Here is a 22990-nt window from a genome sequence, read left to right as displayed (position 1 = left end):
CTCACAAAGTATGGGTGCAACTGATGCATTTGATTCAGCAATTAAAAGGGACTAGAGTTACATGAAAGGCATTTTTTAAACTGGCTTTTTTTAAGAAAATGTTCATCCCCCATCAACCGCAGTATCTCCTGAACTTTGGGACCCTCAAATGGCCTTCATGATGGTAGCAGGATATTTGTGGTTCAACTGACTGCATTGTTAAATTTTTCAATAAGAGTCACTTATTCAGTGGGACTGTGGCACATTAACGCATGTCCGCAACAGTTGTGGTAGCAGAAAAGTAAAATGATCACATTTGTTGACTGTCAACAAACGTCGCCAACAAATACTCTCTGCATGGATCACCCTCTATCTCAAATTGTTTTTATCCCTTACTACTAATGTAACCATTATGACAAAAACCTTAAGTGAACATGTTTTAGGAGACCATTGCCAGTTTTGCTGTGCAGAAACCAGGCGTTTTGATAACACACGGTTTTGTGCAACTCTAAACTCTATTTTCCTTTTCCACCTAGAAATGAACAGGTGCTTGACCACTTGCCCAATGCCATCTGTCTTGTTATAATCTACTTGCCTCCTCTAACCTCCTCTGTCAATAGCTGGCATCGCCTGCGGCAGAATTTAATGACACACACACTGCACCAGACAACAACAGGGTTCAAAACTCAGCCTTAGAGTTTGTCTTTTCTTAGTTCGAACTAAAGCAGCGGGCCCGAGGGCGCTATCGGAGTTTGCACTGCACATCCTGTAGTCGCGGGTAAAGCAAGATTCCCCCTACCGTAAATAAATTGGCTTTTGGGTTCATAGTCAAGGTGAGTGCTGACAGTTCTCCACATTCACACCTTTTATTGTAACGTACATTTAGTCAAATCAGAGAACAGCGGCAGCTCTGACTCACAACAGGAACCAGGCATCTGTTTCGAGACGTTTTTTCTTCTCTTTTGTATGTGGGTACAATATGTCACAGATTATTCACAGCAGCTAACGGTTAGGAATATTATATATATATATATATATATATATATATATATATATATATCCTTTTTAATCATAGCCTTTCATTGGAGCCATATATGTTGCATCATAGACTTTGTTGGCAGGGGATCCAGACGTGTTCACACTAGGGAGAGCTGAGTCAGTGTGGTGCTTCTTTATTGCCTCAGGCCAGTTTTGTCTCTACAGCTAAGCCTTCAATATCTTCAGGGGGGAGAAAGTTCATTTTCTAACAGAGAGGCAACCTTCGTTCAGTAGGACACGCAGCTAATTTATTTTTCATCATCACTGGATTATATTCAAGGTGATATACCATCTCAGGAAGTGTCTGTGCTCAATGCTTTGGTTCCTAACTGGACAAAATTGAACTGACGAAGCCATTTCTTCTCAGTCTATAATCTAGTCTGGTTTTCCTAAATTACAATATGATGGATAATATTGTAAGAAGGGGTTGTAGTGACTGTGACAGACAGAATTCACCTTTATTGTTTAATGTAATATGTTGTGTGTATTACGTTGGTTTAGGGATTGCGGTCCCTTTAAGCATGTGATGACGTCACGTGGGACCTGGGGGTTGGGTTGCTGGGCGGCACCGTTTTGTGAATGAATTGTTTTCCCTATATAAATAAATGAGACACGCATTCGTGTGCTCAACATGAGAAGTTGTCTCGGTCAAGATTACTACAATTCCACACTAATGTGTAGACAGTGTAATCCAGGGTTGAAACAACATCCCAGAAAAGGGCATCTTTCCCCTGCAGGAAATACATTTCAAAGAAAGAACCGAGGCAGACATTAAGTCATCTCTAAAAATAATTGTGATTGAGACAATTGATTTGTGACAGAACCAAAGTTTTAAGGCAATGGGTTGACTTCTTAAAACAACAAATTTGTCTGTCAGCTGCTTTGGCAAGGTCCCTCCAACAGGCTGTTTACACCGGACACATTTCTGCCGTGCGTTTCAGTCATAATGGGCTATGAGCACTGCTAGACTGCAGATGACAGCATAGCGAGACTTTGACCGAATGCATCCAGTGTAGACTCTGAAAACCAACGCTGCTGCAGCTCAGTTTCCGGTGTGCTTTTGTGAAGCTGCATCTCGCCTAAACAAGGTGTAAGAGACACTGAATAAATATCTGCTCACGCAGCATAGATTCTGTTTGACACGTTCAAAAAACAAAAACACACACACAAGGATGAGGCTAAAAAGTACCAAGTGACATAGGGAGGAACTGACTGTCCCTGATTGAGAGAAGAGCCACCACAAAACAGTTTTTAAGCAGCAGAAGTCACAGAGTCAGAAATTCGATGAAGCCATACAGTACATGCTTGAGAACTGTCTGCTGGATGGCAGCAGTTGCATGTGCACCAACGGTGCTCCATAGCTGCCTTGGGGCAACAGGGCTGCTTCATTTCATCTCTGTAGCAGTCCGTCTCTCACCGGCATGTCTCCTGACTCTGAATATTTGTATCTGTCAAAACTTCAGACGTCAAGACATGATATAAGATAGCTGAGCACTGGATTATCAGGATATAAAGAATTTATGGGGGAAAATATTTGTTGTTTTGGATTTTTTTTTTTAAGATTATTTTTGGCCATTTTTAGGCCTTTGACAGGACAGCTGAAGAAATGAAAGGGGAGAGAGAGAGAGGGAATGACATGCAGCAAAGGGCCGCAGGTTGGACTCGAACCCGGGCCCGCTGCGTCGAGGAGTAATCCTCTATATACGGGCCAACTGAGCTATCCGGGCACACAAGTGAGAGCAGTGCTACGTCACTAGTGGGCAAAACACAGTAGAAGAGTTTTATTTCAGCCAACACTGATCCTTTAAAATGTGCCCAGATCAGCCCCGATACTAGTCCTTAGGACAAGAACATGTGAATCAATTCAAAATACTGTAATTTTCTATTATGTGGTAGTCTAATTAAATGTGTATAATAATTTTAATAAATAATGTTATCATTTGTGACTAAACAACTAAGGCTAACTTTTTTTTTTTTTTTTTTTTTAAACAAAATTTCTTGAGGGTAACATATTAGTCCAAAATTTTCCAATATTAAATGTGTAAAAAGTACAGTCCCAAAGCAGCTTCCACAAACATGACCAAAAGCCTCTGCACAGTCTCTTTCCAGTCTTAGTTCTGCCAACATAGCACTTTAGTAAAGTAAGCATCAAGGCCCATTTATCACATAAATAGCCTTGGCAACAGGAGAAGTTGCCGTTTGTCACTATTAAAACAATGTGTTTTGGCTAACTGCCTCAGTGTTCTAATGAAGTCAATGAAAGATAGAGGTGTTCTTCAACAGGACAAATCTATGATTAAAAAAAAATAAATAAATAAACTTAGTAGCATTCAATAGTGGCATCACGCTTTCAAATCACCAAGGTTATTTATGGCTGTATCGGTTTTCCACCAAGGTAGCCAATTTAAAGTGTTTTCCTAGTAGTCAAAAAACCCTGCAGTGTGTAAGCTAACATGCACACACAGGGACTGGACAAAATAAGAGAAACACCTATGAGTATGTAACAAAAACTAATCTGCAGTCATCCAACAGTCCTGCCCTAAAAAAGAGAGAACAAAATTATTTATATATTTTTACTGATCGGTGACTTTGGCTAAGTCAAACTATTAATAATATTGCCGCTGTAAGTGCCCATGGCATTCCATATCCCCTACCACGTTTAACAACTGCCCAGTCACAATGTGAGTGGAAGGCATCCTTTGGCTCTCTCCACACGCATGCATGTGAATGGGATGCAAGAAAAAAGTGGGAAAGACAACTCAATCGAATCATATTAATGCTTCCTTTGTTCAGGGAACAAAGTTCTGAGCTCCTTTCAGCTCGGGGCACAAGCCTTGCATGCAAGCAGCCCTCCAATGAATATCATAAAGAAAATAAAAAATATATAGTGCAGTATATTTCTTTTCCCAATACAGCAACAACAACAGCAACATATCCGCTGCGGTGCTTTGCATCTAGCAGAACATGTCACTGTGTCACACCTAGACATGGATAAAGCACCTTGTTTTTTGCCAAGCCAACAGAACAGTTGAAGCCAAACTGCATTGTAAATGAGTATACTGGATGTATCTGAGTAACTAACAGAGCCATTTTATTTGCTATTCATTACTTTGGCTGTGCTGTAACCTACGCATGAGGTGTTCTTTGATAATTTAGCTTGACTGGCCAGCTGTGTTGTTACTCCCATTTTCATTACACTGCTTCCACCTACACTTCTCTCCTCCCACTTGCCCCCAGAATGGTTTCAAGGATATTACAGTCTAGATTTTGGCCTTAGCCCTGCAAACACAATGTCTTTACAGTGATTTTCCTGACTAACGCTTTTATTCCTTCATCTCCTCAGCCTTAGTAAACATATTTTCCCATCAGTCAAGGCTGTAGTTCAGTCGAGGTAACTTTCGATCGTGGTGACAGCGCTGAACTGTAACACATTGGTTATGATATGAGCCTTCACTGCTATGACAATCAGTCAAAAACAATATGATGTGTACTGATGAACATGCTACTGGTCCTTTGATGCATGTGCAGAAAAGTGTTAATTGATCTGCCATACAACAAATACTTCCAGATTTTTTTTTTTTTCCTTTCTTTCTTCTGGAATCATTTATTTGCAGAAGAAAAAAAAGAAAAGAAAGAAAAAGAATGTTAAATGATGCTTCGTTAGATGTTTGTTTAAAAGGAACACGCCGACTTATTGGGACTTTAGCTTATTCACCGTATTCCCCAGAGTTAGACAAGTCCATACATACCCTTCTCATCTCTGTGCGTGTCGTAACTCTGTCTGACGCCCCCAGCGCTAGCTTAGCCTAGCACGGATCCTGGAGGTAACAGGTTCCAACTAGCCTACTGCTCCCAATAAGTGACAAAATAACGCCAACATGTTCCTATTTACATGTTGTGATTTGTATAGTCACAGCGTGTACAAATAACAAGGTCACATGAGACACAGCCGTCTTCTAACCGTATATAAACTGGGAACTATATTCTCAGAAAGGCGAAGCACTGCTACTTCTGCTACTTGCGCGGAGTGATTTGCTAGCAGCACATGAAGCCCTGTTGTGAGGAGCAGAGAGTTCGCCTGGAGTTCGCTCAGAGTTGGAGTAATAGAGTCAACAATTACTAGATAGTAAAAGCATAGTGACCTTGTTATTTGTACACCCTGTGACTATACAAATCACAACATGTAAACAGGAACATGTTGCCGTTATTTTGTCACTTATTGGGGCTTGATGGTGTTTTTTGCCCCCAACGGCTCCTTCCAGGCAGCGCTGCGACCGCTGCCTCCAAGGCACCTAACCCTAACCTTAACCATAACCCTAACCATAACCAGTGCCTAATCCTAGTGCCTTCCAGGCAGTGCTGCCATTGGGGGAAAAAAAACCACAGATGAACCTTATTGGGAGCAGTAGGCTAGTTGAAACCGGTTATCTCCAGGAGCTGTGCTAGGCTAAGCTAGTGTTGGGTGCGTCAGACAGAGTTACAACACGTGCAGAGATGAGAAAGGTATGTATGGACTCATCTAACTCTGGGGGTTACGGTGAATAAGCTAAAGTCCCAATAAGTCGGCATGTTCCTTTAACACACTTAATCGCCTAAATATTTGAGAATATTGTAATTTTTATAGAAATTCTTTGAATAATACCACCGCCACATTAGAGTTAATTAGGTCAATTCCCAAAACAGCAGCTCTGGTCTGGAAACGCATGCTCATCACAACACTTCCAACGACTACCCCTGTCCAGGACACTTCAACACATCCAATCTTAAAGTCAATCTCATATCCATACACTCAACTTCACCTTAATCTTAATTATTCTATGTAAAAGCTTGTGAAATGGGCTTACGCAAAATGATCCTGTAAGATATTGAATTATTCATATTAGATTATTGTACTGTTCTCCCCTGGTTGCACTGCTGCCCCTACAGGGAAGTGTACGTGCGTTGGCTGCATGATCTGAAATATAGCCCTATAAACTGACACAACAAAGTTATGACTTAATCCATGTAGAGCATCCTCCCCATTTACACATGGAGATTTCATCCAAATTAAATATTGTAACCCTATTTTTTTATTCAAAAGCATTTTTTTTTAGAACTCCTCAATGACTCATTAATTCCTCTTTGAATCATGAGTAGACAGGTTCATAACCTTAATTAAAACTACGACTTCATTAAGTTTCTGAATGACAATGCACAATACTGCATTTGTTAAAGTTCTCATATTATGCTTTTTGGCTTTTCCCCTTTCCTTTATTGTGTTATATATCTTTTTGTGCATGTTATAGGTTTAAGAAAGAGAAAAAGCCCAAAGTCCACCCCAAAGGGACTTACCATCTTCCAGAGAGCTCCAAACAGCTCTATTGTAGTCCAGCCTTTACTTCAGAGACAAACGCGCGTCACTTTGTAACACACGTTATAAAGCTCGCCTAGCTGCTAGCGTGGCACGCCCTCATACTCTGCTTCTGACTGGCTGGTTGTCCTTTCCGAAGTACTGCACATGTGCGACTCCCAACAAAGATGGAACAGAAGTGAGATGTTTCACTCTATAGCTAAAACAGAGAGCTCAACACACAGGGTGAAAAGAGGAGCTGCAGTACAACAAAAATATGGTGTTTTCTGAAAATTAAAGCACATAAATCTATTCTGGTACAACCTCTAAATACAATTATGAACCTGAAAATGAGCATAATCTGAGCACTTTAACAGGAAATCAAAGAGTATGCAAAACAAGAACTAGATCCAAATGACTCATTTCTTCCCTCCATTCCTGGAGTCAATGCCTGCTTATTTGTTTGTCAGGTTTATGGCAGCCTTGACGACTAATAACTTTGTGAGGGAGTCTCTTGTGGGTGGTAATCGGCACCAGCAGATCGGCTAGCCATATGTTCTTTGATTATTGAAGGTGATGTGCAAGAACGCTGTCAGCCCACTGCGTCGTGTTATCTGAAGTAGACACACGGGTCAAGGCTCACAACCGAAGCCCGACACATGCTAATGAACTTATCTCATAAAATATGCATCAAGCCCTCCCAGGGCCGTACAGTGGCAGAGGCGTGATTTTGCAGGAATTATGGAAACAGTCATTTTCCATTATGTCAATGCTAAATGAGGAGTGACCTGCGGGAGAGCCATGTCTGATCCGTGTCAAGATAGTTCCTGCAAATTTTGCACGGAGAACTTTGCAGATCAGTTTTGACTTTTAAAGGTACTGCGGTGACAGAGAGAATAAATGGATCTGGGTGCACGGCATAACCTCGTTGAAGCAATCTCCGTCTGAAGCCAATGTTCCAAGTCTGTATAATTAATCAAAGACAATGATGTCAATGAGGGGCCCCGGTTATGAAATTAGAGGCACGCTGTCTTCCATTACTGTACAACTTATGAGTGCATTAGGAGGGAGAGAGGAACAATAAGCCAGGTGTGGAAACCATTAGATCCATTCTTCGGGCCAACCATTTGTGGTTCTCTTCTCTTGTTTTCAGCTCAATTAAGAGTCTCGTAACAAGTGTGAATGCTTGAGTGTTGATATGGTAGTCTGGCTTGCAAACAAGGTGTGAACAGCAACAGTGCAATAGTTGTCTGCTTAATAATAAATGAGACTTAACAAATGAGGTTGGTTCGGTAATATTTCTTCTTCTATGCATTAGGCTGCGTAATGAATGACTATTAATTAAGACATCACATTTTATATGATAAAAAATGTGCTGCCTGTCCAAACATAACTTACCTTACATCAATAAATGCACGTAAATAAACACCTTTCTTTGTAGATGTATAACCAGAGTCTATTATTACCATAGTCTTTCTACACTCACAGCTTTTTAGAAAGGTCACAAGGTGGAGAGTAACCAAATCAACCTAGATCAACTTTTGGAATCAAGTTTTACCTTATTTTTCGAGTTTGTTGTTTTCATGAATGAAAATCTACTGCATTAACAAGTGGTTGAGTAGCTACAAAATTGTGTAAATATATATATATATATATATTTTTTTTTTTTTTTTTTTTTTTCCTCACTACACTTTACTTGTGCATGCAAAATCAATGGCTCATGGCTTGACACGACAATGCTGTGACATGCGGCATCCATCTTTTAGCTCACTGGTACTTCCACTGATCTATGTGAAGACAAACAAAACGCATTGGAAGAAAACAAATTCAATATTCAATTGCTTGTCTGTGAGCTGGATTATATATTAGTAATCTTCTGTATGAGCTGCCTCTTTCATAGAACGCGTGTCAGTCAAATGACATGCTGCGGCAAGCAGAACAATCTCCTGTGGCCGTTGGTTGTCAAATCTGCTGTGCTCCTTACCGGAGTGATGTCTGAGAGAAAGCAAAGCATCTTAAAGAAATCATTGTGAGCGTGCTGCTTTGCACTGACGTCTTATACAGTGCACATGTCAATTTGATATATGAACTGTCAATGCTTCATGCTATATCTTCAGATGGTTGCCTGCAACTGATTTGTGTCAAGTTTTCTGAAAAGGGTTTATCTCTATTTTCAGAGGCTCACTGATTTGGTTTGATTAAAAATACTCAGACAAGGTTGTGTGAAGCAGAAACATAAAAGCTCCTCACCACCCTCTCATTAAAGTGTCATTAAATAATACATGATTTTCAACCTCTATGGGCAATCAAGGAACTGAAGTAACACCGTCAGGTCTGTGGCACAGTGTGCGGCGGCCTAATTGACAGCAAAAGCAAAGTCACAGTTTTCACTTCAGAGACAAGTAATCTAGCTAATTGGAGTATGCATCCAAGAGAACTGTCTTGGGCCATGGTGATCTATCACCAGGCAAATAATTACAACACTTATTTTTATGTTTGAGAATGCCAGTATCATTCATCATTAAAAAGTTGAAAAGTAAAGCAGGTGGGAGCAAAGACTATGAGCCCGAACGTGCCACTATCATTGTCATTTATTAACAACAAGCTACAACCTCTACCTATTAGTATAGTCACCATGTGTATCATTAGACAGCCCTGGGCTGTCTCTAAAAGGAATAATAACACAGCATCATTGATATAGCTAATGCATGTAATGGGGATTCAGCTAAATCAAACTTTTAAACTATGCATTTGTTTTTCTTTCCTTCAGGTGATGAGACCATAAATCTCTGAGTGGCATCCCGACAGAGCCAAGAAAACTGCTTTGTGGGCACCGGCACAGCCCCCCCCTCCCACCTCACCCATTTCCCATAACCACCGTTACAAGTTGTTTCAGCGTGGCTCAGCTCTCAGCACTGGACTTTAACTTGGGGACCTGAACCTCACAGATCGCCAATGCTAACAAGGAACTGCCTGCTGCTGTTCCTCTGGATTCTTGTCGACGAAGGCTCAGTCTCTTGTTTACGTCCACCTACACCACCACTGGGACGGAGCAGGACGGGGAGGGAGCACGCCAGGAGCTTGGTGGGCCCGATGAGGAATGGGGCAGCTGGATTTCAACGGGTCAAAAGGGGCTGGGTGTGGAACCAGTTCTTTGTACTGGAGGAGTACATGGGGTCAGACCCGCAGTACGTGGGCAAGGTAAAAAGCCTTATTTTTTCCAGCTTTTTTATGGTGTAGGAGAAGTCATAAATCACATAGTAAGGAGCTTGGGAGAAATTGAATTGGTGGTAAATGGAGGGAGCGATAGAACGTGAGGGAGATAAAATAGGAGAAAAGGCACAGAAAAGCATGCTAATATAGAGCAAGTTTAAAAGTCCTCTGGTTTCAGATGGGCAATATCAACTACATACAATATCACAATTGGTTTATTCATTATTGATACATTATATGAACAGTTTGACTATCTTTTGGGTAAGGCTGTCAAAATATTACATCTACGCTGTACCAACTCTGATGGCAACTGGGGCAATTTACCTGTTTTCCTGGAACTAAGCCTCACCATTTTACTCTACTAATGCTCTTGTTGTGAAACGGTCCTTGTTTGTTAGTTTTTTAAGGTATAAATGGTCTCAGGCATGGGAATCTATACATGCTAATGGAGCTGTGACAACATTTCTATGTTAGACGAGCCAGACACACAAGACATTAAGGTGGTGAGAGGATCGATGGCATGGCAGGAATAAATTTAAATTACAGTCCTTGTAAAGCTGTCAGAACATCATAGTTATGAGCCAGGGGAGATGCTGACAGCAATAAAAAGACAGCAGAGTGACCAAATAGCCTGAACTGAATTCAGACTGAGATATATGCACACATCCCATCAGACACTCCTTTAGGTCCCCCTTCAAACCTTGGCCATCTCTGTTTTTTTTTGTATTCTCTGCTGTGGCTTAAGACATTTGTAAGTAAACTCTGTGGGGGTTTAAGGCTAAAGTTGTAATTTGGCACTCCTGGCTTACATAGGATAACAGTAAGACATACTTATCTGCCCCAGTGCCGCTGCAATCAGCCCTGACAAACCATGCTGTTTGTGGAAGTCTCGGAGGCTAAAGGCAGGGGGGAGGGAGGCTGCTATCTGCTGCACTCCTAAATCACTTAATCCTGGGCTGCTGCACTGCTTCAAAATAATTGACTGATTCTTTGCCATACAGTATGGAAAGCATTTGGAGATGAGATCCTCGGACCTTTGTCGGGCCAATCTTAAGGGAGAGGCTTCGGCTTCAAAATGATTGTAGCTATAACAGGATAAAAGTTAAACAGATAATGCCTGGAGACTGGGAGAGCGGGGTGTTAGGGCTCCTGGCACACTGCCTGTGTGGCGTCAACGTCTCCGGCACGGCTCGAAAACGCGTGCATGCTAGAAATAGGACCGACGCCTATTTTTCACCCGACACGCAAACGTGTTGGAAGCGTTTCCAGGCAAAACAGAATACGAAAAGATGTTTATATGTAATTTTGACACAAATACATTTAATAAATGACATTTTGATGTTTGAAATAGAGCCTGGATCGGGCCGAATTTTTCCGTCCGAACCCGGCCCGAGCCCGTCAGGCATTATGATATTTATGTCCGAGCCGGACCCGACACAGTTAAAATCTCGTTGTTTTTTTTTCTCATACTAATGACACATGTACGTTTGTTTGTGTGGAAAGCCCGCTTTTATTAAGCAACTGGAAGGCATTCGGAAATGTCAACAGATGAGCGCATCAGCGCACACGGGGGAACAAGCGCACGTTAATAAGCTGTTTAATTTAAAATGTTCAATGTGTTAACCTTTCCTGCTTGCTTCGATTCCGACCGTGATCAGAAAACCAGGGGAGACTCGTTACCTCCAGGGCCGACGTTATATAACGTCGGGGTTAAAATCCCGTTTCTGGTGAGCAGATGAATGAACTTGGTTTTCAGTCTGGAGTTTATCTCGGACACCGCACACACTGTGTACAAAACTTAAACTTATTCCACCAACTCTGCTCCGGTCACATCTACACGTCTGCTTCCTCTTTTCTCTATCTCTCTTCTGCCCACTTTACACACACATTGAGCTCTCTTAAAGGGAGCTGCAGCACCATTTTGCAACAAATGCCTTATCACGCTGATGTGACCGAGCCCGGCCCGAACCCGACCATCATTTCTAAATATCTGTCCGAACCCGGCCCAGCCCGTCGGGTACCATCGGGCTCGGGTCGGGTATCCATGCCTTAGTTTGAAAGTCTCTAGATTTTGACATAAATGCAGATATAAATGTAATTTAAAAAAAAATAATAATAAATAATTATCGATTTTCAAATGGACCTTTACAGAACTAAATATTCTGTAGCCTATTTTGCCGTCAATACTGCCGACGTTGTCTCTGCTGTAATCAAATCAGTATATATTTATGTTTAACATGAAGTATACTACTGCTTGAGGTCATTTTGTCAATGGGAAACATACATGTGTACAGACAAGGCTAGCAGCAGCAGCAGCACTGCGTCAGACACGTTTCTGGTGTGCAAAGACATAGAAAAGGCCACGCAACAGAAACGCCACGCTCACGCCACGCAGGCAGTGTGCAGGAGCCCTTAGTGACCTATCTTCCAATGAGTTATCAAGTACCATCATAGAGGCCTGGAAGGGTAACGGTTTTGTTTTCAAGGCACATCAATTAACTCTAATGGACAGTGAGTCCTCGTGCAATGAATGTTTGTCCTATAATACATCAATGCCTAATTGTGGTAATGTATGCAGTCTCGAGTGTAAACATGATTTCCATTCAGTGACCTGCAGAGTATTGGGACTATAGTGGCTCAAGCGACAAGGCCTTGTTAGCTGCTATTAAACGCTGAGGTCTCTGGATCAATATAAAGTGTTTCGTCCAGCTTTTAGGTTGGTCTCTATTTTGCCTCCCAGTGCAATTAAACTAACAAATGACAAGATTATCCAGAAATGTGTAATTATTGCAACGTTTTGGAAGCCTTGCTAAATTTCTGCCTTCTTTTTTTTTTTTTTACCCAAACCTGACCATGTCAGGAACTGTTGTAATAAATGCATCACTGCCAACTATAATTGCAACAGCCAGATCACTACGAATTAGCGCTGACCATTAAAAATATAATTCACATTGCTAACTAGATGCAGTCATTTTGTCAGTTCTGACAGCATACAGAATCCAAGACAACCACTGAAGGAGGAAAACCACTGATGATGCAGTGCCAGTGTTACGGATGAACTGGTTTGGCTATTAACTGATGATTTTCGCCTGAATGCGCCAGTGGTTGCTTGTAGCGGTGGCAGATGTTTGGAGACAACATGATAACATTTAGTTGTCCTTGTGAATGCCTAATTGTTTTCTTTTTCGTTAAAATGTCAAAACATACTCATCCGAGTCTTAGACCGCCCTCAATCTATATCAACTACAGGAAGTATTCAGACACATTAATGAGATCCATCACAACTATTATTGTCTAATGCTGCTTGATCCACTAATCCATTTCACCATTATACCGCTGTGCAAAACAAAGTCAGCATTGGAGCATTGTGCTTGCAAAACAACGTTTTGGGCATCTCAGGACCATCTCACTTCTAATTGCCCATAGTTGACAAAATGTTAAAATCTTTCAGTACAGTGAAATCCAACAACACACATCATCTTCCAAAATGACCATACGCCGACACAGTCACAACAATACATGAGGTAAACTTGATATAAAGAAGATATATTTAGAGCTGCAATATTTAGTCGATTTATTAATTAGTCAAGCGACTAAAATTTGTATCCCCAACTATTTAAAAAAAAAAAAAAAAAAAAAAAAAAAGTTATCTTGATACAGATTCTCTGTTGTTTTTTTAAATTGTGCACAAGATACTGAGTGGGAGAATTCACCGGTGACATATCATCTGGTGGACAAACTATGTAATGGTGACACTTTTCTAAAATCACATCAAAACTAGTTTGGCATTTCTTTACTTTTTTGTTACTTAACTACTGACGTACACCAATACTGATATCGGCCTATCTGCATGCCGGACACATTCATCTTTAGATGCAGTGGTCGATTTAAGAATAAGAGCACAAGCAAAGCAACATTTATATTTTATTTATATTTTCTTACAAAAAAAGGCGCCATGTCTGCGTTTCAACTTGTTTTGGTGGTATGACTACAAAATAAAGAGTGAATGTAGACTCAGGTTTTTTTACCATGTAAATGCATGCAACTTAAATTGACAACAAAAACAACAAGTAGCAGTAATATATTCATATTGATTTTATGCACACAACACTATAACCTAATATATTTATGCCAGAATAGATTTATTCTTGCCTTTTCGTCAGGCAAGTTGAGGTGGCAGACACTAAACATGAAGGGAATGTTAGAAAACCTACAGTTACAGCTGGGAGCTGCAACTTACACTACTTATTTAGTTATCCTATTTGCTCCCTGAGGTGCAAATGAGGTCATGACAAGATTCAGCATGGTGTTTAGCACTACTTTTAGTCCCTACTGCATGCATTAATAAGGAAGCAACTGCTCTGGGGCCTTGCTCAAAAGCAACTGGACTGCAGTTGTTTAGAAAGGTGGTTACATTTTCACACATAATGTCTCAAGAGTCTCTGGGCCACTAAGATTTCTCTGTGGAAAATGCAACTAGCAGCTACTTAAAGTGAATCAAATTGACATTTGAAATAGTACAAGGGAGGTATTAATATAACAATGAATATGTAGTGTAAATAAAGAAAAAGCTACCAAGAACATAAAAAATGTTTTACACTCACATCTCTTCTGAGTTAAAAAGCACCGTTGTGTAACTCCCAAGTTCCATGACATTAAGAATAAACAGAGACAAATAAGCAATACGCATTCATTTCGATTAATTAATCTGTGAAAAAATAACGCAGATTAATCCATTCCATATTGACGTTTGACCCGGAGCCGTTCTAGCCACCATTGGACTGTAAAATGAAGGAGGGAGATGAGAATGTGCTGCCTGGATCATTAATTGGAACATTTACTTTAAAATCGTCTTCCTGCCAACCCTGGCTACCAAAATCTGGTGCCACTGATTGTCTGCACTTCTCTCTGATGCTCTGAAGACGATGCAAACACCGCTGCACGTGACGCTAGTTAACACTATACTCGACAGCAGCTAACGTTAGCCTAACGCTAGATAGTAGCTGGATTAAAAACGGTTACAATGCTGACAGCTAACGCTAAACGGTGTAAAGTTTGACTGTGTTTTACTGTAGAGGATTCAAGCTGCCGTCGGGAAAACAACACAGACGGTGCGTTCTAGGGCTGAACGATTAATTGCATTTGCGATAATATCGCGATATGTTAAAACGCGATTTCCTAATCACAAAGGCTGCGATTTGGTCACATGACTCGCGAGAGCAAATCAGTCTGCACTCCGCAGAGAAAGCATCAACTAGCACGCTAACGCTACGGCGTACCTTGAGCTGATTTCTGTCATTCAAACAACTCTGACTTGTAGTTTAAAACTTTTACAGCCATTTTAATAAAATGAAGGGTTTTATTCGGGCTTGAGTCTATACATGCAGTTAATGGATACAGGCACACAGAACTCAAGGCTCGGTTGGCAACGATTAGCTCTGATTAGCTGTTAGCAGTTAGCTCCGTTATAAAGATATGGAGTGGAGGAGCTGCCACTGAGAGGGGTAACAATCAGACTGATAAATGACGTTCGGGGAGCTTTCACAGCAGCGTGGCCGCGGTGTTTCAACAGTTTTATTAGTACAGTTAATCCCACGGCAAGAACACCAGCAACTAGCTAACGCAACGATAGCCTCTCTGAACAAGTGCACACCGCAGCACGCAACTTCACGAGGGGGAGGGGCTGGAGGCAGCGCCTCTCTGTGCACTGTAAAAAATTACACTGTTTGTGTGTGTGTGTGTGTGTGTGTGTGTGTGTGTGTGTGTGTGTGTGTATATATATATATAGATTTATACTATATACTATATTTTTACTTATTTAACTGTCTAGTGTGTAATTGTGTGTTCATACTATAAATTATTATATTATTATTCTTTGTTGAATAATACAGAAGACTAAGAGCTTAAAAAAATAATCGAATATCGAATCGCAATCTTCGGGGAAAAAATTCTCAATTAGATTATTTTCAAAAATCGTTCAGCCCTAGTGCGTTCAATGAAACTGGTAAACTACAGTCTCGTGGTGCATTTGAAGTTATTGTAAATATCCTTTTCCCATCTGGTGTTTGTTTTTGCCGTTCAACAGCAATTTACTAGTGAAATAAGTTATTGTTATACATTATTATTAAATCATTTAATTTTGACCATATGGCCTTAGCAATAAACAAGCCGTTCTTTAATGTCACCAACTGTTGTTTGGTACCCTTTTTTTACTTTCTTAAAAAGTATCGGTTCAGGCACCGTTAATTACGTATGCGATTAATTTCGATTAATTAATCACAGAGTATGTAATTAGATAAAATTTTGTAATCGATTGACAGCCCTTATATATATATATATATATATATATATATATATATACACACACACACACGATTAAAATGTTAAATCGCGATTAATCGCATTAATGTCATAGTTAACTCGCAATTAATCGCACATTTTTATCTATTCTAAATGTCCCTAGATTTCTTTTTGTCCAATTATTTTTTCTCATTTTAATGCTCTTATCAACATGGAAAAGTGGATCGGCTTGTTGTGCTTTTGTCGCCTGGCTTTGATGAGGGGGCGGAGAATTCGCATCAGCTGTGTGCTTGGCCATCAAGTGGTATTTCAGACTGGACGTGCTGCGATGATAGCTCAGTTCACAACGACAAAACACACAGATCACTTTGTCTTGTCAATGGAACCATTTGGCAACTTTTTAAAAGTAAACTTTCCATTCAGAATCTTACTGGCATCCATTCTCCACTCAAAGCTTAACGTTAGCCTACTACTCTTTGGCCAGCTCGCAAGCCCAAACAAGTGTGTGCCTGTTTTGTTTCCGGTCTAGCTAGATTCAGGTGTGGTGTTGTAGTTTTTCTAACGTTACTAGTTGTTGCAACAGCACGTGAAAAAAACTACAAAGTTTGCTAGGCCAAAAAGAACGTTAATCTCACGATAAAAAAAATGTACGCCGTTAAAATGGGTTTGCGTTAACGCAGTTAATAACGCGTTTAACTGACAGCACTATATATATATATATATATATATATATATATATATATATATATATATTAGGGCTGTCAAAATAACGCGTTAATTTCGATTAATTAATCTGAGAAAAAATAACGCGTTAAAAAAATGTACGCAGATTAATCCATTCTATTATATATTGACGTTTGCATAGACGAAAATCTGGTGCCACTGATATGTCTGCTCTTCTCTCTGATGCTCTGAAACAGACATTACAGGCAACACAAACACCGCTGCATGTGACGCTAGTTAACACTATACTCAACAGCAGCTAACGTTAGCCTACCACTAGCTAGTAGCTGGATTAAACACGGTTAAAATGCTGACAGCTAACACTAAACGGTGTAAAGTGTGACTGTGTTTTACTGTAGAGGATTCAACACCGGTATGTAACAATCTGCAGCTACTGTCGGAAAACCAACACAGACGGTGCGTTCAATGAAACTGGTAAACTACAGCTTCGTGGTGCATTTGAAGTTATTGTAAATGTCCTTGTCCTATCTGGTTGTTGTTTTTGTCGTTCAACAGCAATTTACTAGTGAAATAAGTTATTGTTATTGTTATACATTATTATTAAATCATTTAATTTTGACCATATGGCCTTAGCAATAAACAAGCCGTTCTTTAATGTCACCGACTGTTGTTTAGTACCCTTTTTTTTTTTCTTTTCTTTTTTTACTTTCTTAAAAAGTATCGGTTCAGGCACCGTTAATTATGTATGCGATTAATTTCGATTAATTAATCACAGAGTATGTAATTAATTAGATTACATTTTTTAATCGATTGACAGCCCTAATTATTTATTTATTTATTTAATTTATATATATATATATATATATAAATATATAAATAAAAATAATAATCATTCTGTCACTTGAGACACAAAAGACCAACAAACGATTAGAAATCACTTTGAGCACAAACATTTCACATTTAATACATGGCTCCATGTTGTGAAACTTCTGACAATCTCCTGTTGACAACCACATTATTGCAGATTAGCAATTAAAGCCAGAAGCCTTAAGGGGGTGAATGTAACAACTCTGTGAGCTCACAATTAGATAATGCTGAGCAGTGATTATCTGCAAGAAAAATCTGCCATTAGTGGTGTGGCTGTATATCAGTATATCAAGCCAAGCTACTTCCTCTCACTCTCTATTAAACTCTCCGCTGAGTTCAGCAGCTATTTTTCAGCATTTCTTTTTCCCTCTCCATTTGAACATAATGGTCATGAATTGCTGTTTGACATATTTTCCCTAGAATTATAGTAACGTTGCAAATCAGAATCCACTTTTTTTTTTTTAAAAAGGAACTGTGCTTGTCATTCATGAGCATGAAAAATATAATGACCACTTACTACCGGTAGAGGTGTAATCAAAAGCATACAGTGTGTCACTGTGAATTCAATAGCTACAACTTGGTTTGTACAGAGTTCTATCCTTGGCAATATCATTGATAAGGGATTGGACCTACGTAAGGTACAACCTGGTCTCTAGATTCTCAGTCCATTTAAAAAAATAAATAATATCTGCACATCAGAGAGACTCCACTGTGTTCCCTCCCACAGAGAGCGACACCAGACACAACTAGGGCTGGGTATCTTTGAAAAATGTTCGATACTGGTACCAATACCAATACAGTGACTTTGATACCGGTTCCTAAAAGATACTTTTCGATACTAATTTCATAATCCAAATTCAATTCAAAATCCATTTTAACAAAAACAAATTACAACATTACACATTAGGGCACAAATCTTTTTATTTGTCTGTGTGTAACAGAGTTTTTCCGGCGTGTCTCTACGATTTCTAACGTAAGACAGCCAACCACCAGCATATCTTGGTAGAAGCATGCTGCATGCCTATTGTCTCACTGTGTAGATGACATTTGCTCCTTAGGTATTGAAATTTGGTATTAAATGACGATACTAAGGAGGCAATTCGGTCGGTGCCTAAGGGCCGTTTTACATTTGCCGCAGCTGAGTTTGCGCGCGCCAATGTGACGTCAAAATAACGTCAATCTCGCTGGCGCACCAGGATTTTGGTGAGTGCTAAAAACTAGGTGAGTGCACACCCTCTGGTCGCGCACTCACCTAACCCTAACCTGAACATATATGGACAGACAAGCTGCACCACTCTATTTTTTCAGCGGCGCGCAACAAAGCGGAAACAGGAAGCTTGAACAAGCTCGAGGGCAACCGGATACCAGGACTCTCAGAGTGACTGCAAGTCTCTCTTGTAAACTTACTGGGTTAAGAGGAGTTCTTTTATGGTGAATGAAAGGCTTGATCCGACAAAGTAGGTCATTGAATCAAAACGAAGCATTGACGTCAATGCTGCTGCCAGTTCTGCAGTTGTTTACCTTTTTCTTCATCTTCTAGTCCGTAGAAATAGCAAAGTCAGTAGCCTTTCCTCATTAGCGCCACCTCTGTTCAGGAGAAGACTGCAACTAGTGTCGCGACCACCACACGCGAGTATAAACAGTTACGGCGCTCCTATGACGTCACACTGGCGCTCGACAGGTCGGCTGCGGCGAGTATACCCCACGTTTAAAAAGCAATGAATTTGGTACCCAGCCCTAAACACAACCATGTTTTAATTTTAAACAAGTCATAGGAACATGATAGCAAGGCAATGTCTCAAGAAAGGGGACTAAACTAATTATACTCTTGGCAAGAAAATGCAGTAAGTGAATAAGTTCCATGAATATTACTCAGCAACGCTACAGCTATTAAAGCGTAACTCTTGCCAAAATGCAACCTAGGGTCTTTTTGTGAATGTACCTGAGTCAAACTTTCATTTAAAAGCATATTTAGGACAGAAACGCCACTTTTAAGATTTACTGTATTTTCGTTGTTTTCAGTCAAATGGCCTTTTGAATTGGAGTGCTAGGGGCACTTCTATGATAGCATCAAAATCACTATTTTTAAAACACTAAGAAGGCTCGACACAACATGAAACTTTGCTCGAAGTATGACCAGGGTCTCTACACATGAACTCCAGCACTGAGAACATTGTTTATGTTCACAGAGTTTACTAAAAAGAAAGGTTTTGAGCAACTCACGTTAGCAGTTGTTGTTTAAGCTATCCGCCATTTTCTCAGTCGAAAATAGGCGATCTCAGAATACGAATGAACGGACTCCATAGGAGGAAATGTCATTCTTATATGAGGCTCCTTTTTATATGAGGCTCCTTTTTCAAGTTTACTACAAGGTCAATATTGTTTTTCACTAATGACAAAACAATAAATTATCCGTGCATTTATATGGAACTAAGATTTAGGAGCCTTCCATCTTCACTCTCCTCCCTCGACTATTTTTGACTTGCGAGATGGACGGCGACCGGAGAGAACAACAGCTACAGTGAGTTGTTCAAAACCTTTTTTAGTAAACTCTGTGAACACAAACAATGTTCTCTATGCTGGAGTTCATGTGTAGAGACCCTGGTCATACTTTGAGCAAAGTTTCATGTTGTGTCGAGCCTTCTTAGTGTTTTAAAAATAGCTATTTTGATGCTATCATAGAAGTGCCCCTAGCACTCCCATTCAAAAGGCCATTTGACCGAAAAACGAAAATAAGACCCTAGGTTGCATTTTGGCCCATAACAGCACATGAACTGAAGGTTAAGGACAAATCAAATCAATTTAGATAAAGTCACACTAATGACCTATAAAAAGGAAAGTCTCAGTACCCTTTATTGCAAAACTGAGAATGCAATGGAATGCAGTGGCATGCTCCAATGCCTCGTTTCACACACATGCAGACAAAAGGTCGCTCATTTAAATACAAGTCAATAACCACTTTTGCTGGAAAGGGCAGCCCCGCTTCTCCTACAACTTGTTTATTTCCTTGCTTCCTGCCAGAGAAGGAATGCCCATCCTTTTTATTGATGGCTCTTCCTCTCAGTCCCACCCCACACCTGGCGGAGATTTATTACTGAGGTGGAGCCCTCAATTTAATCTTTCAATGAGGACCTATAAGGAGGACATGAACACCGTTTCAACAAGACTTATGCACCCGGCCCAACAAAGAGAGATTCCATCATTTGGCCACGTGGAATTTACCAGCCTTACCATCGATAGCGTGTTACACGCTATTAAATCTGGTTCAGTTTAAATGCTTTGGAATTTAGCTGTAAAATGCATGAAAACCTGAAGAGGCCTATATAAAAGCAGCAAAGCTGTTTACGCACTATGATGATGATAGCCACTGTTGTTAAATACTTCAGTGGGACTGACTTCAAAGGCAGCAGTAAATTAACATCGACTCCAAAATCACAGGCTTCATAACTTGATTGCTTTGCACTGTTCAGTGCAGAGGTCTATTCAGTGACCTACAGCAAAGCAAGGAGACATGCAGAGCCCGAGCAAAGTGGCAAACTATCTTGTTGATCATGCAACATGTCCAACGTCGTAACTGATTTTCTGACACAACAATACTGCAATCACTGAAACGGGGGAAGATAGCACACAAGAACAATATCAGCATGGATGACTCATGTCTCTATTGTTAATACAGTGTCTTAATAGGAATTATAGTTAAATGGAATATATGTTAGAATGCCGGTAAAGAAACTGCAGTAAATGTGTGGATTATGTAAAAATAAAAGTGTATTTAACACTCTCCTATTAAAAATGCTCATACATGTTCTTGTCTGTACATGTATCTAGAAATGTGTAGTAAGTAATTCACTGTCAAATGCAAAGTAATTTGAAAGGATTGCTCTCCTCAAGGGTAGGCATGAGGTGTGCCAGTGATACAGCCGCTCGTTAGAACATATTAAGAGGTTGAGGGCATTTACAATTGTAATGTATGTTGATGATGAATGTGGCAGGAAATTCTGAAAAGAACATCTGAAATAAAAAGCTAATGATACCATTCATCTGTCCTGCCAAAGTAATATATTTCATACATTTTGCCCTCATGGGTAATGGACTTTCTTCCTGAATTGCCTGGATCATATTTCCAAACGGTGTGCTAATGCCCCAATCAGTATCACTTACTACCGTGGTCAACATTGTCCATTTTCTTCCTTGACATTGATGGGCAATATTGTTGTGATTCTGGGTTGAAAATTGCATTCTGCATGTTGTATCAATATCGCTATATTGTTTAATCAAGTGTGATATGAGATATGGGAATCTAGCCTTAACCGCAGTCTCTAAGATCAATAACAATCATGTGATATGTCAAAAATAATTCTTACACCATGTTATCTGCTAGGCAAAAGATAACCTCACATGAAAACATATTGTTTGGAAACGTTTTGTAATGTTTGATAAATATGCTTCTTATTGAATCGTATTAATTCTTCAGATTGTTGACCTCTGGTAGGTTACAGTTTTATTAACAACCATGTTTATGGGTTTTGATTAATGCCCATCTATAACCGCAGGTTAGATATGTAGAGCGCTGAAGTTGAATTGCGCTAATACAGTTACAGAGTTGACCACAAGTCAACAGCTTTTACCTGTTGTCACACACCCTAGGCTATATCTGTCAAGCTATCCCATTTGGTCCTGTTTTCCTCCCTCTCTCGCATACACAAGCACACACATCAACACATTTTCTGTGGTTGCATATCTACCAGCATAGCCTCCTGTGTGTGTAGTTTTCCCTCCGTCCCCATTACCTGACTGAGGCATGACACAACCCAGATAGCAAGCTCCAAGCTGTCAGCAGCAAAGAAATGGCTCGCAAGCCAATATCGATCAGCTATAATAAGCTCGCATTTGACACAGTGTTTTTATTTTTTCCTATCAGCAGCTCACCAACTACCCGTGGAAACTTACCACGGAACCAGCAGTCATGCTGTGGTATGACATGGCACTAGCCTGACAATGCACAAACTTTGAGCCACCTACAACATACCAATATGCCAACATACTGCCACTCTGCCATCACACTACTGGGTTGGTAGGACAGTGGTTGAATGTTTGTTGGCTTGAAGGGTAGTTTTATACCTATTAATGAATAGTAGCATAAAAATAAATTCAAGACAGGAGTAGGGCCTGGGGTGCATACAAAAGCACCAATGAATATAGAAGGATTTACACTGATTAACGGAACATATTATGAATTCTGATGGGCATTATGTAGTATATGCCCTGGTTTTGCTTCAAGCGCAACCCACTGTTAAAAATGGATCGGGATCAATTCATTCACAAGGTATAATAAATATACGACAAATGTCCCGAGAAATATCGCTCCTTCAACAAGGTGCAAGACAAGACGCATGCACATGTTCCACAAGAAGGAGATCATGTGGGTTGTTGTTTTGGCTCTCGTGCGGTCTGACAAAACACTCACGTTACTGCGTAATTCAAGATTTGATTGACTGTATCGAAATAGGGTATCCAAGTATCCAGTGTTTCCCGCAGAAAATGTGAAGAACAGGACAGAGATGCATATATAAATGCTCT

The 22990-nt window shown here is 40.1% G+C and overlaps 1 protein-coding gene across 1 annotated transcript in view; it reads left to right on the top strand.

Moving 5' to 3' along the window:
• Positions 1-22990, top strand: part of LOC116040051 (cadherin-12-like) — a 117651-nt gene that overhangs the window by 38386 nt on the left and 56275 nt on the right. The window contains exon 2 of the mRNA XM_031285284.2: positions 9117-9547. Coding sequence (XP_031141144.1) covers positions 9302-9547 — 246 coding nt within the window. The 5' untranslated portion in view covers positions 9117-9301. The remainder of the gene's footprint in view (positions 1-9116; positions 9548-22990) is intronic.

The sequence above is a fragment of the Sander lucioperca genome, chromosome 23 (assembly GCF_008315115.2).
Source record: "Sander lucioperca isolate FBNREF2018 chromosome 23, SLUC_FBN_1.2, whole genome shotgun sequence".
Classification (NCBI taxonomy): Eukaryota; Metazoa; Chordata; class Actinopteri; order Perciformes; family Percidae; genus Sander; species Sander lucioperca.
The sequence above is the reverse complement of the archived record's forward strand: the minus strand, read 5'-3'. Positions and strand labels throughout refer to the sequence as shown.